The 14,286-nt window shown below is 43.8% G+C and overlaps 1 protein-coding gene across 1 annotated transcript; it reads left to right on the forward strand.

Annotated features, from left to right (window-relative positions):
* Nucleotides 1–285: 285 nt before the first annotated feature.
* Nucleotides 286–1,256, forward strand: LOC105031020 (complement C1q-like protein 2). Its single transcript, XM_010905200.4, has one exon. The coding sequence runs from the start codon at nt 372–374 to the stop codon at nt 900–902; it is 531 nt and encodes a 176-aa protein (XP_010903502.3). The 5' UTR covers nt 286–371; the 3' UTR covers nt 903–1,256.
* Nucleotides 1,257–14,286: the final 13,030 nt, after the last annotated feature.

The following is a 14,286-nucleotide window of genomic DNA, read 5'->3' on the forward strand; positions in this document are numbered from 1 at the left end:
GCCCTTCCTCCCCTTTGTTTGTTTGGGCGCGTCCGGGTGTCTGCGCCTTTTTGGGGGGGTACTGTAACGGTCCCAGCCTGAGGGGACTGTTCCACTTCGTGTTTTCTGTTTGTCCTTGTCTTGTCCTTGTTTGGTCTTTCCTGTTCTTGTTTCGGTTAATCAGTATATTCATTTCACCTGTGTTTAGCCCCCACCAGTTTCGGTTATGACAGAGGAAAATCACCTGATCATGACACTGACATAATAATGCATTAATTATTAGTCAATGTACAGTATATAACCTAGAAGATGTCTTACTTGTCACCAGAGCCCTCTCAACAAAGCGAACTTGTTCCTGTGGATCCCTGTGTACAGCGGTCATAGAAGCCAAGATGACCTCCCGAATGTGCCATGAAGACCAAGAATGTCTGTGTTCACTGAAAACTACAGTGGAGGAACATAGTTCTGCCCTCAAGGAGCTCAGAGCCACTGTGGAGGAACTGAAGAAAGAGAACCAAGCCAGACCAAAGGTGGCTTTCTCAGCTGCGCTGTCAGAATCCAAAGGACCATTTGACACTGATATCATCCTGGTCTACAAGCATGTCATCACCAACATTGGCAACGCTTATAGTCCATCAACTGGCATTTTTAAGGCTCCGGTGAGCGGAACCTACTACTTCAGATTCACTGCCTTTTCATACACCAACAACCATAGAAGAGTGTCCCTGTACAAAGGTGGTCAACTCGTGGTGACTGTGACTGACGTCCAGTCAGGCCAAGATGGAGAAGACAGTGGATCCAATGGAGCAACGCTGCAGTTGGAGAAAGGAGAAGAGGTCTACACACAGCTGAAGGCCCAACATCATGTCTATGATGATTACGCTCACCACACCACCTTTACTGGCTTCCTGATCTTCCTTTAGACAATCTTGATTTTGACAACTAGCCTTGGTTTTACGTGAATTGATGTTAACAGATCGAATTACTTAATACACATCAAGACATTAGCATATAAGAACAAATTCGTAACTGGTCTGATATCTATGCTTTGATAACTATGTCAAAATCCTTTACTAACGTTTGTATTTTGTAAAACAGTAACTGTGTCATTTCAGCCAATGCTTTAGAAATGATTCTGGAGGAGAATAATTCTTGTTTGGTCTCATGTGACATAATAATTGTAAAAGTCATGAAGATGTTTAACTGATTGTTTAACTTGATGTGTGGAATAATAACAAAGAATTGTTGAAATAATAGAAATCTCACAATCACACAAACTGAGACTGGTTGTTTATGTGTGGTTGAAGGTGGGCAGAGGGTTCCACGTTTGAAAATGTGCCTAGATTGTTTCTATTATGAGGGCTGGGTCGTCCTGGATCTCTGGGCTGCTGCCTGCCTGCTTTCATGTGTTTCTGCAGCATGAGTTGGAAGATCCTGCTCTTTCAGCAAAAAACTATTGGTTTACCCTGCTGTTTATCAATAGCAAGCAAGCAAATTTATTTATATAGCACAATTCATACATCAAAGCATTTCAGTGTGTTTTACAAAAACACATATATGAAAGCACAATAACAAAAAAACTAATACTCAAATGAAAAAATCTAAATAAATGAATACATCATAATAATAAAAATACAATAAGAAAACATATAAAGATTAAAAATGGGATAAAAACATAGGGAGCTATAAGGCTAAACAGTGTGGTTAAGTTTAGGTGCTCAGTCATAGGCACGTGAGAAGTGTTTTTAACCTGGATTTTAAAATGTATACGTTTGGGGCACGTCTAAGATCTTCTGGTAGTTTATTCCAGTTGTGTACATCATAAGTGCTAAATGCAGCTTCTCCATGTTTAGTTTGGACTCTGGGCTCTACAAGCTGACCTGTGTTCAATGGATCTAAGAGCCCTGCTCGGTTTATATTCTTCAAACATATCAGAAATGTATTCGGGTCCTAAAACATTCAGAGATTTATAAACTGAAAGCACCATTTTGAAATCTATTCTGTAACTGATTGGAAGCTGGAAGATTTAAGAACCGGAGTGATGTAATCTGTTCTCTTGGTCCTGGTTAACATTCTAGCAGCAGCATTCTGAATGAGCTGCAGTTGTTTTACAGTCTTTTTCGGGAGTCCAGTTAAGAGGCCATTACAGTAGTCAACCCTACTAGAGATAAAAGCATGTTGTAAAAGACGTTGTACTGACAACCTTCATGAAATTGAGAAAAAGTGAATGCAAAAAATTAACAATTAGTAATAAATTGAGCTCAAATTACTTCTATGGAGTAGTAAGATTTTTTTTCATTAAAACATGTTTCAAATGTATTGGCATCTCTAAAGAATATTTAAAATAAAACCAAAACATGTGGCATCTGTTAGATGCTTTTTAGTTGGTCTCAGTCTTCTTATCTATATGGACTTGAACTAGTTCCTGTTTCCCTGGGGTACAAATTATCACAGCTGTTAGAAATCAGTCGTTCATATAGTGGTGACATAATGATCGCATACCCGGTTGTCAAGGGAGAGATGAATTCAATTATTTATAGCAACATTTGATCGTTCATGATGTTACAGAATCGATGTTACAAACGCGGCCTTATAACTCGATCTTACAGCCTCAATCTCAAAGAATGTTCTGGTCGTCCTCGACTTTATAGACAGCGCCGGTCAGAATACAAAACACAGTACTGTAAGCCCATTGGCTGATTGCTGTTTCTTTTGTTATCTAAGCATAACAAGCATACATTCATACACTTCTACATTGTTGAGAGACAGGACATGATGGGCAGAGCTGTAGAACATCCTTTTATTAACCTGCGCAAAAATAACAAAAGGAGAGCATAACCGTGAACTGAGGCACAAAGCTAACTCCAGACAATGACCAACCAATCCATAAGGCAAGCCAGCATGCACTTGCCAGGGTAGGCATTTCCAAAATAATCGTTTGTCCCCCTTTTCCCAACAGTTATCTGATTGGCCTCCTGAGGTTTAGGCCAAGAAGGTGACTAACTATTTTGGCATGCATTACAACAAACCTGCCACTAGGTATATATGAACGTTTGCTTTCGTTGTCTTACCACAGTAGAGTGCAGTGTTATAAACCATGAAGTCTACTTTATTGAGAGAGAACGGGGGCAGAGGGGATGAACACATAGGTGGATGCAGACATGTTAATTGGGGGGGGGGGGGGGGGGGTTAAAAAAGAGAGAATTGAGAATTACTTTTAATTGCATAATACAATATTTCAGTCATACTAGGCCTGTGGCTTCATTGACAAAACCCACTCATATTTCTGGAAGCTGTTTGATCTGTTCTGAACAATTTGTTTTTTCTTCTTAGCCACAGAACTGGGGTCTGAACCAAGCGTGCCGCACAAGCCCTGAAAAGTGAAGCCAAAACGTCTCGATCGCCCCCTGGTGAGTGGTCCCAGTATAGGTCATAAACCCCGCCCTCCCCATGTTATTCAATGGGACGCGAGACCAACTAAACAATTAAATTACCCTTCAAATATATTTTTTCCGAAGCTGGTTTCTGTCATTTACTGTAGTTTGTATCACGCTAATGTAAATTCAAGAGTTTGTTTTTAAAATAAGTTTGTTTTTAGTTAGTTATTTAATGCTCTAAAAACGGTGGTGTGACGTCGTGATTCACAGCTGTGATTGACAGCTATCTGAGCCGAGGAGCCACTGAATCTTCGGAGGACTGAGGAGATTGGAACTTTACATTTAATCTCTAAATTTCTATAATTGATATAATTTCACACGGACATAATGGGTTGTTCTGCAGTACATTGTGCTAACCGATCTGGCATTTCCAATCGATCTTAGAAATTTTTTCGGTAAGTTAAATTTATAAGCTATTTAATTAGTAAATAAATGTAATGGGCTAGCTAACGTTAGCTAAAAGACAACAAGCCTCGTTAATAGCCATGTTAATAGCTAGCAGGTGATCGTTAGCTAGAAGTTACCAATTATTTTTGTATTAGGCCTATTCTAAATTAAGGTTAAACATGATGTAAGTTAGGCTATAACATATCGTCTAGGTTTAACAAGCAAAGGTTGTACTGTACTTGGACTTGCGATTGATTACGGTATGCGCATTCTGCGAGGGAGAGTGAGGGCGGGGCACAGGGGTGGGGCCGTTGATTTCGCGGCTTTACGTCTTTACTTCCTTCTCGCTACTGCGCATAACTACTGCGCAGAACTACTGCGCAGAACTGGTCCCAAGATCGCTATCTGCGCAGACGCAAGTCCAAGATGTCAGCGCCGTATCAGGACACTGGTGGCTTCATTTTTCACCAATGGAAAAGAGCGAAAGGGCGTCGTCCATTATTTATACAGTCTATGGTCTGAACCTTGAGATCAATACTACACTGTACCTTGCAGCTGTGGAACAGTGGAGCAGTTTCTGGGGTGTATTGATTTAGAGGCCTGTAAGAAGTTAATGTTTCATGTAGGATCTGTCGCAATCATTGTGAAAGCTTTCGCCAGTCTATCTTAATTACGTTCAGTATAAGCCTAGAATAACATGTTCCAATTGAAACAGTTATGTGGTTTTCATTACTGTCAGATATGAAACCACATGCTTCCTACCTATAACGCTCAGAGACAGTACAACCTTTGAGCAATAACAAGATGTTCCAGTATGCAATAACAACTAGAGATAACCAAGAGGAAAAGGACATGTGTGTTATGACTACTGAACGCTGTGCTTCTAAATAAAAACCAGTCCACCCATGGAGAAGTGTTGAGTTGCTGAGTTGAATCCTACTGTCAGGCTCGTTCCTGGCTCAGTTGAGATTAACGGCTCTCTCCCTTCTGCAGAAGTGACTTCTAAAACGTCTTTCTGACTCTTGGTGTGGTTCTTTCTCATTAGACAAAATAGACTATATAGAAGTTTGGTGAACTGAACCTAACATTAACTGGTGCCGAAACCCGGGATCCGATACCTGCCAGTCGGCGCGACGGAGGAACAACAGGTCATTAAACCTGCCGGCAGCCCCGCCGACCTTCACGGAGGGAGACCAACTAGGTGTTGATCCGCGGCCGTCCCGAGGGACAGTGAAGGATCCCGTCGAACCAGGACCTCACCGGGAGCCAGAAAAACGGTAAAAGTTTTCGTTATCTTTTAGAAAAAAGTCGTGTGGAAACCACTAAGAAACTGTAGTCGTGGGTTAGATAAAAAACATGTCAGGGATACGTTGTCTAGGTCTGGGACCTGGTGGGGAAATCAGGGATTTCTAACCAACCTAAACGCTCTCTACGGTCGTGGGTTAGATTAAAAACGTGTCAGGGATACGTTGTCTAGGTCTGGGACCTGGTGGGGAAATCAGGGATTTCTAACCAACCTAAACGCTCTCTACGGTCGTGGGTTAGATTAAAAACGTGTCAGGGATACGTTGTCTAGGTCTGGGACCTGGTGGGGAATCGGGGATTTCCAACCAACCTAAACGCTGAAATCAGGGATTTTCGTGGAGAGACAGTAAATGGTGGATTCGATAGGATTCACTATAAACAAGATAAGAACCTTTTATTGAATTAAAGTTAAAATTAGAAGGGACGTCCCAGATAAGTAAATGCAAATATAGTATTATAAAATGGGGCAATGTAATGAGAAAACGTTAACAACAGATGAAAAATACATGCGAAATAATCACCCGGGTGCCATAACGTACATAGGAGAATGGAAACATTTTTTTTTTTTTCAGGCAACTTTAAATTAGAAGAACTGCAGTTCATTAGGCGAAGTTTTTTTTTGAGGTATTGAAGGATATGCAACAGCACGCATCAACAGTGGAAAAAGAACGATGGGAACGGGATGGTGCCGCAAAGAACGATGGAGGGATATACACTGTAGGGGACAAACCCTGACTGCCAAGAAACCTGTTCACTCTGGCTGCAAGTTTGGGCCATGGTCCCTGCCATGTCTCAACAGAAGGGATGGAACTATTAATAAGGAATGCGTTTCACGCATCTCCAGGACTAAACTCTTATTTAAAAAAAATGTGTAGACAGTGTTTGATTTGCTGTAAGCACAACCCTCAAGGTAACATAAGGCCATAACGGGGCAGATGTCCTAGCGGTACTTACCCTTTTGAAATCATACACATGGACTTCATAGAATTAACAAGTAGCACAAATAAATACAAATACTGTCTAGTGTTAATAGATACATTCTCCAAATGGGTAGAGATAGTACCAGCTAAAAAAGCAGACGCATTGACAGTAGCCAAAGCCATCTGTAAAGAAATTGTTCCAAATCATGGTATCCCGAGAGTAATCTGGAGTGATAATGGGACTCATTTTGTAAACGAAATCATACAGAACATGAGTCAACATTTAGGAATTACATTAAAAAATCACTGTTCATACCATACCACCTCTCCTTGAACTGCCACCTTAACGTGGTGGAGGGGTTTGAGTACCCGAGTGACCCTAGGAGCTATGTTGTCTGGGGCTATATGCCCCTGGTAGGGTCTCCCAAGGCAAACAGGTCCTAGGCGACGGGTCAGACTAAGAGCGGTTCAAAAACCCCTTAATGAAGAAAAAAATCATGTGTTCTGTGACGTCGCCCGGCATGGCGCAGCCGGGGCCCCACCCTGGAGCCAGGCCCGGGGTTGGGGCTCGTTCGCGAGCGCCTGGTGGCCGGGCCTTTCCCCATGGGGCCCGGCCGGGCCCAGCCCGAACGAGCGACATGGGGCCGCCCTCCCGTGGGCTCACCACCCACAGGAGGGACCATAAGGGGCCGGTGCAGAGAGGATCGGGCGGAAGTCGAAGGCGGGGGCCTAGACAACCTGATCACCGGACACGGAAACTAACTCTAGGGATGTGGAATGTCACCTCGCTGGCGGGGAAGGAGCCTGAGTTAGTGCGTGAGGTTGAGAAGTTCCGACTAGAGGTAGTCGGGATCACCTCTACGCACGGCTTGGGCTCTGGAACCACACTCCTTGAGAGAGGATGGACTCTTCACCACTCTGGAGTTGCCCATGGTGAGAGGCGGCGGGCTGGTGTGGGTTTGCTTATAGCTCCCCAGCTCTGCCGCCATGTGTTGGAGTTTACCCCGGTGAACGAGAGGGTCGTTTCCCTGCGCCTATCGCGTGGCAGTCGGGGACAGTGCCTCTGGGATGGCAGACCGGGGTGGTGGTCCCTCTTTTTAAGAAGGGGGACCGGAGGGTGTGTTCCAACTATAGGGGGATCACACTTCTCAGCCTCCCCGGGAAAGTCTATGCCAGGGTTCTGGAGAGGAGAATACGGCCGATAGTAGAACCTCGGATTCAGGAGGAACAGTGTGGTTTTCGTCCAGGCCGTGGAAGACTGGACCAGCTCTATACCCTCTACAGGGTGATGGAGGGTTCATGGGAGTTTGCCCAACCAGTCCACATGTGTTTTGTGGATTTGGAGAAGGCATTCGACTGTGTCCCACGCGGCATCCTGTGGAGAGTGCTTCGGGAATATGGGGTCCTGGGTCCTTTGCTAAGGGCTGTCAGGTCCCTGTACGACCGAAGCAGGAGCTTGGTCTGCATTGCCGGCAGTAAGTCAGACTTGTTCCCTGTGCATGTTGGACTCCGGCAGGGCTGCCCTTTGTCACCGGTTCTGTTCGTAATTTTTATGGACAGAATTTCTAGGCGCAGCCAGGGGCCGGAGGGTGTCAGGTTTGGGGACCACACGATTTCGTCTCTGCTCTTTGCGGATGATGTTGTCGTGTTGGCCCCTTCAAGCCAGGACCTTCAGCATGCACTTGGACGGTTTGCAGCCGAGTGTGAAGCGGTGGGGATGAAAATCAGTACCTCCAAATCCGAGGCCATGGTCCTCAGTCGGAAAAGGGTGGCTTGCCCACTTCAGGTTGGTGGAGAGTGCCTGCCTCAAGTGGAGGAGTTTAAGTATCTAGGGGTCCTGTTCACGAGTGAGGGAAGGATGGAACGGGAGATTGACAGACGGATCGGTGCAGCTTCTGCAGTAATGCGGTCGATGTATCGGTCAGTCGTGGTGAAGAAAGAGCCGAGCCACAAGGCGAAGCTCTCGATTTACCGGTCAATCTACGTTCCTACTCTCACCTATGGTCATGAGCTTTGGGTCATGACCGAAAGGACAAGATCCCGGATACAGGCGGCCGAAATGAGCTTTCTCCGCAGGGTGGCTGGGCGATCCCTTAGAGATAGGGTGAGAAGCTCGGTCACCCGGGAGGAGCTCAGAGTAGAGCCGCTGCTCCTCCACATCGAGAGGGGTCAGCTGAGGTGGCTTGGGCATCTGTTTCGGATGCCTCCGGAACGCCTTCCTGGGAAGGTGTTCTGGTCCCGTCCCACCGGGAAGAGACCCCGGGGAAGACCTAGGACACGCTGGAGGGACTATGTCTCCCGGCTGGCCTGGGAACGCCTCGGTGTCCCCCCGGAAGAGCTGGAGGAAGTGTCTGGGGAGAGGGAAGTCTGGGCATCCCTGCTTAGACTGCTGCCCCCGCGACCCGGCCCCGGATAAGCGGAAGATGATGCTATGCTATGTTCATACCACCCCCAAAGTGCAGGGCTAGTCGAGCGTACGAACGGGACTATCAAGCTAAGGCTTAGGAAAACCATGGAACAAAAAAATAAAACATGGCCGGAATGTCTGCCGTTAGTCAAAATGTACATGAGAATAGTACCAAACACAATGGGCCTGACACCTTTCGAGATAGTATACGGGAGACCTTTCAGATTACCTTTGTGGGAGGGGGAACCATGGCAGGAGAATGAGGGGGAATTGGACCCATTGACAGAATGGATGTGCAAAATGTTTAGAGAAAAGAGTGTGCAAAATGCCAGTAACTTGCCAGTCTCCTTGTCTTCTCTTCCACAGGCTCTCCTGAAACCGGGTGACGAAATCCTGATAAAGGTCATCAAAAGGAAGTCCTGGGCGACACCCAAGTGGGAAGGACCGTTCCGAGTACTCATTACCACCCCAACTGCGGTAAAAATCGCAGAACGAAGCACCTGGATACATCAGTCTCAGTGCAAGAAGTTGACACCAGACGCTGCCCTTGAGTAAGTGGGAAGACGGACGGTATCAAAACCCTTGTCCGCCGAAGAAACCAACAGACACTCACTCACCAGCCACAGGGAAAAACCACCCTCCTGAGGGTTGGTTGGACTGGTTCACGTCAGGGTCATGGGCTATGGTATTGTTAAAATGTTTGGCCCCGTTAGGGATTATGCTGGTTGTTTGTATGTTTGTTTTCTGCTGCTGTATTCCCATCATTCAAGTTATGGTTAAGCGCACTATGACTGGGGCTATGATCCAGTATGCAGAGATACATTACCAACAACTCAATGGACAAGAAATGTATGACAGACCGTATGACGATGTTCAGACTGTGTAAAAATGTAAATAACCAGACGGTGCCTGACCAAAATTAGGGTGGTCGCTCCTTCCGAGGGCCGGAGGAGGAATTTTTGCCCATATGCTTTCGGGTTTTCGCCTCCCCCAGAGTGCTGTCTGGTGCATTTCTATCCTGTTTTCCTTTTATGAAGGTTGCACTGAAAACCTTAACCCGGAGAGGTGCATCATCTGATTTCAATGGGAACAACAGGAGGGAAATGTAAGAAGTCAATGTTTCATATAGGATCTGTCGCAATCATTGTGAAAGCTTTCGCCAGTCTATCTAAATTACGTTCAGTATAAGCCTAGAATAACATGTTCCAATTGAAACAGTTATGTGGTTTTCATTACTGTCAATATGAAACCACATGCTTCCTACCTATAACGCTCAGAGACAGTACAACCTTTGAGCAATAACAAGATGTTCCAGTATGCAATAACAACTAGAGATAACCAAGAGGAAAAGGACATGTGTGTTATGACTACTGAACGCTGTGCTTCTAAATAAAAACCAGTCCACCCATGGAGAAGTGTTGAGTTGCTGAGTTGAATCCTACTGTCAGGCTCGTTCCTGGCTCAGTTGAGATTAACGGCTCTCTCCCTTCTGCAGAAGTGACTTCTAAAACGTCTTTCTGACTCTTGGTGTGGTTCTTTCTCATTAGACAAAATAGACTATATAGAAGTTTGGTGAACTGAACCTAACAAGGCCACTGCCTGATTTGACCTTACCATATAATACACACACACATGTTAATGGTACATGAACTTTCATCATGCAAAATGTAATTGACTGCAATAAAATGCAAATTCATTATTTAAAAATAATACAATGTGATTTTCTGGATTTTTGTTTTAGATTCCGTCTCTCGCAGTTGAAGTGTACCTATGATAAAAATTACAGACCTCTACATGCTTTGTAAGTAGGAAAATCTCCTGTCCTGTCTCGGCCGCTCCACCATCCTCTCCAGTCCCGGTCATGGCGGCACCCTCTCCTGTCCCGGCCGCTCCTCCTCCCCGGCCTGTCCCTGCACCTCTCCCGGCTCCTGCACCTCCGCCGGATCCTGACCCTCCGCCGGCTCCCCCGTCTTCTGACCCACCGCCGGCTCCACCTGCTCATGGCCCTCCTCTGCCTGCTCCGGCTCCTGGTTCTCCACGAGTCCCTGGTCCCCGTCCCGGGGCTGAGCCTCCGCCTTGGTGCCCTGCCATTCCTCCCCTTTGCTTGTTTGGGCGCATCCGGGTGTCTGCACATTTTTGGGGGAGTACTGTAACGGTCCCAGCCTGAGGTCGACAGATTCCTCAGAATTTCACTAATAGAAGGAATGATGTAATAACGTGTTTCAACTAGGATATTTTTCCTAGGAACTCATGTTTTATGACAGAGGAAAATCACCTGATCATGACACTGACATAATAATGCATACCTAATTAGCCAATGTACAGTATATAACCTAGAAGATTCCCTACTTGTTATCAGAGCCCTCTCAACAAAGTGAACTTGTTCCTGTAGATCTCTGTGTACAGCAGTCATAGAAGCCAAGATGACCTCCCGAATGTGCCATGAAGACCAAGTATTGCTGTGTTCACTGAAAACTACAGTGGAGGAACATTGTTCTGCACTCAAGGAGCTCAGAGCCACTGTGGAGGAACTGAAGAAAGAGAACCAAGCCAGACCAAAGGTGGCTTTCTCAGCTGCACTGTCAGAATCCAAAGGACCATTTGACACTGATATCATCCTGGTCTACAAGCATGTCATCACCAACATTGGCAACGCTTATAGTCCATCAACTGGCATTTTTAAGGCTCCGGTGAGCGGAACCTACTACTTCAGATTCACTGCCTTTTCATACACCAACAACCATAGAAGAGTGTCCCTGTACAAAGGTGGTCAACTCGTGGTGACTGTGACTGACATCCAGTCAGGCCAAGATGGAGAAGACAGTGGATCCAATGGAGCAACGCTGCAGTTGGAGAAAGGAGAAGAGGTCTACACACAGCTGAAGGCCCAACATCATGTCTATGATGATTACGCTCACCACACCACCTTTACTGGCTTCCTGATCTTCCCTTAGACAATCTTGATTTTGACAACTAGCCTTGGTTTTACGTGAATTGATGTTAACAGATCGAATTACTTAATACACATCAAGACATTAGCATATAAGAACAAATTCGTAACTGGTCTGATATCTATGCTTTGATTACTATGTCAAAATCCTTTACTAACGTTTGTATTTTGTAAAACAGTAACTGTGTCCTTTCAGCCAATGCTTTAGAAATGATTCTGGAGGACAATAATTCTTGTGACATAATAATTGTAAAAGTCATGAAGATGTTTAACTGATTGTTTAACTTGATGTGTGGAAAAATAACAAAGAATTGTTGAAATAATAGAAATCTCACAATCACACAAACTGAGACTGGTTGTTTATGTGTGGTTGAAGGTGGGCAGAGGGTTCCACGTTTGAAAATGTGCCTAGATTGTTTCTATTATGAGGGCTGGGTCGTCCTGGATCTCTAGGCTGCTGCCTGCCTGCTTTCATGTGTTTCTGCAGCATGAGTTGGAAGATCCTGCTCTTTCAGCAAAAAACTATTGGTTTACCCTGCTGTTTATCAATAGCAAGCAAGCAAATGTATTTATATAGCACAATTCATACATCGAAGCAATTCAGTGTGCTTTACAAAGAAACATATATGAAAGTACAATAACAAAAAAACGAATACTCAAATGAAAAAATCTAAACAAATGAATTCATCATAATAATAAAAAATACAATAAGAAAACATATAAAGATTAAAAATGGGATAAAAACATAGGGAGCTATAAGGCTAAACAGTGTGGTTAAGTTTAGGTGCTCAGTCATAGGCACGTGAGAAGTGTTTTTAACCTGGATTTTAAAATGTATACGTTTGGGGCACGTCTAAGATCTTCTGGTAGTTTATTCCAGTTGTGTACATCATAAGTGCTAAATGCAGCTTCTCCATGTTTAGTTTGGACTCTGGGCTCTACAAGCTGACCTGTGTTCAATGGATCTAAGAGCCCTGCTCGGTTTATATTCTTCAAACATATCAGAAATGTATTCGGGTCCTAAAACATTCAGAGATTTATAAACTGAAAGCACCATTTTGAAATCTATTCTGTAACTGATTGGAAGCTGGAAGATTTAAGAACCGGAGTGATGTAATCTGTTCTCTTGGTCCTGGTTAACATTCTAGCAGCAGCATTCTGAATGAGCTGCAGTTGTTTTACAGTCTTTTTCGGGAGTCCAGTTAAGAGGCCATTACAGTAGTCAACCCTACTAGAGATAAAAGCATGTTGTAAAAGACGTTGTACTGACAACCTTCATAAAATTGAGAAAAAGTGAATGCAAAAAATTAACAATTAGTAATAAATTGAGCTCAAATTACTTCTATGGAGTAGTAAGATTTTTTTTCATTAAAACATGTTTCAAATGTATTGGCATCTCTAAAGAATATTTAAAATAAAACCAAACCAAGTGGCATCTGTTAGATGCTTTTTAGTTGGTCTCAGTCTTCTTATCTATATGGACTTGAACTAGTTCCTGTTTCCCTGGGGTACAAATGATCACCGCTGTTATAAATCAGTCGTTCATATAGTGGTGACATAATGATCGCATACCCGGTTGTCAAGGGAGAGATGAATTCAATTATTTATTGCAACATTTGATCGTTCATGATGTTACAGAATCGATGTTACAAACGCGGCCTTATAACTCGATCTTACAGCCTCAATCTCAAAGAATGTTCTGGTCGTCCTCTACTTTATAGACAGCACCGGTCAGAATACACAACACAGTACTGTAAGCCCATTGGCTGATTGCTGTTTCTTTTGTTATCTAAGCATAACAAGCATACATTCATACACTTCTACATTGTTGAGAGACACGACACGATGGGCAGAGCTGTAGAACATCCTTTTATTAACCTGAGCTAAAATAACAAAAGGAGAGCATAACCGTGAACTGAGGCACAAAGCTAACTCCAGACAATGACCAACCAATCCATAAGGCAAGCCAGGGTAACTTAAATGATTGATCTAACTAGTTGTGTGATGTTCTAATTGTGTGCATCTTACAAAAACTATTGTTGCAATCATACGTCTGTGTCATACACCTGCGACTCAGGTGTGCTGTTTTACAGGTAGGCATTTCCAAAATAATCGTTTGTCCCCCTTTCCCCAACAGTTATCTGATTTGCCTCCTGAGGTTTAGGCCAAGAAGGTGTCACACAAGGTAAACCTAACTATTTTGGCATGCATTACAACAATCCTGCCACTAGGTGGTGCTTTAACCGTATATATGAACGTTTGATTTTGTTGTCTTACCACAGTAGAGTGCAGTGTTATAAACCATGAAGTCTACTTTATTGAGAGAGAACGGGGGCAGAGAGGATGAACACATAGGTGGAAGCAGACATGTTAATTGGGGGGGGGACAACAGAGAGAATTGAGAATTACATTTAATTGCATAATACAAGGTTTCAGTCATACTAGGCCTGTGGCTTCATTGACAGAACCCACTCATATTCCTGGAAGCTGTTTGATCTGTTCTGAACAATTTGTTTTTTCTTCTTAGCCACAGAACTGGGGTCTGAACCTTGAGATCAATACTACACTGTACCTTGCAGCTGTAGAACAGTGGAGCAGTTTCTGGGGTGTATTGATTTAGAGGCCACTGCCTGATTTGACCTTGCCATATAATACACACATACATGTTAATGGTACATGAACTTTCATCATGCAAAATGTAATTGACTGCAATAAAATGCAAATTAATTATTTAAAAATCATACAATTTGATTTTCTGGATTTTTGTAAAAAATTAAAAATGCTTTGTAAGTAGGAAAACCTGCAAAATCGGCAGTGTATTAAATACTTATTCTCCCCACTGTACATATTTAATGTTTCCATAACTGTATAACCTAATTAAGAATACTATTATTTATATTT

The sequence above is a fragment of the Esox lucius genome, chromosome 23, assembly GCF_011004845.1.
Source record: "Esox lucius isolate fEsoLuc1 chromosome 23, fEsoLuc1.pri, whole genome shotgun sequence".
NCBI lineage: Eukaryota > Metazoa > Chordata > Actinopteri > Esociformes > Esocidae > Esox > Esox lucius.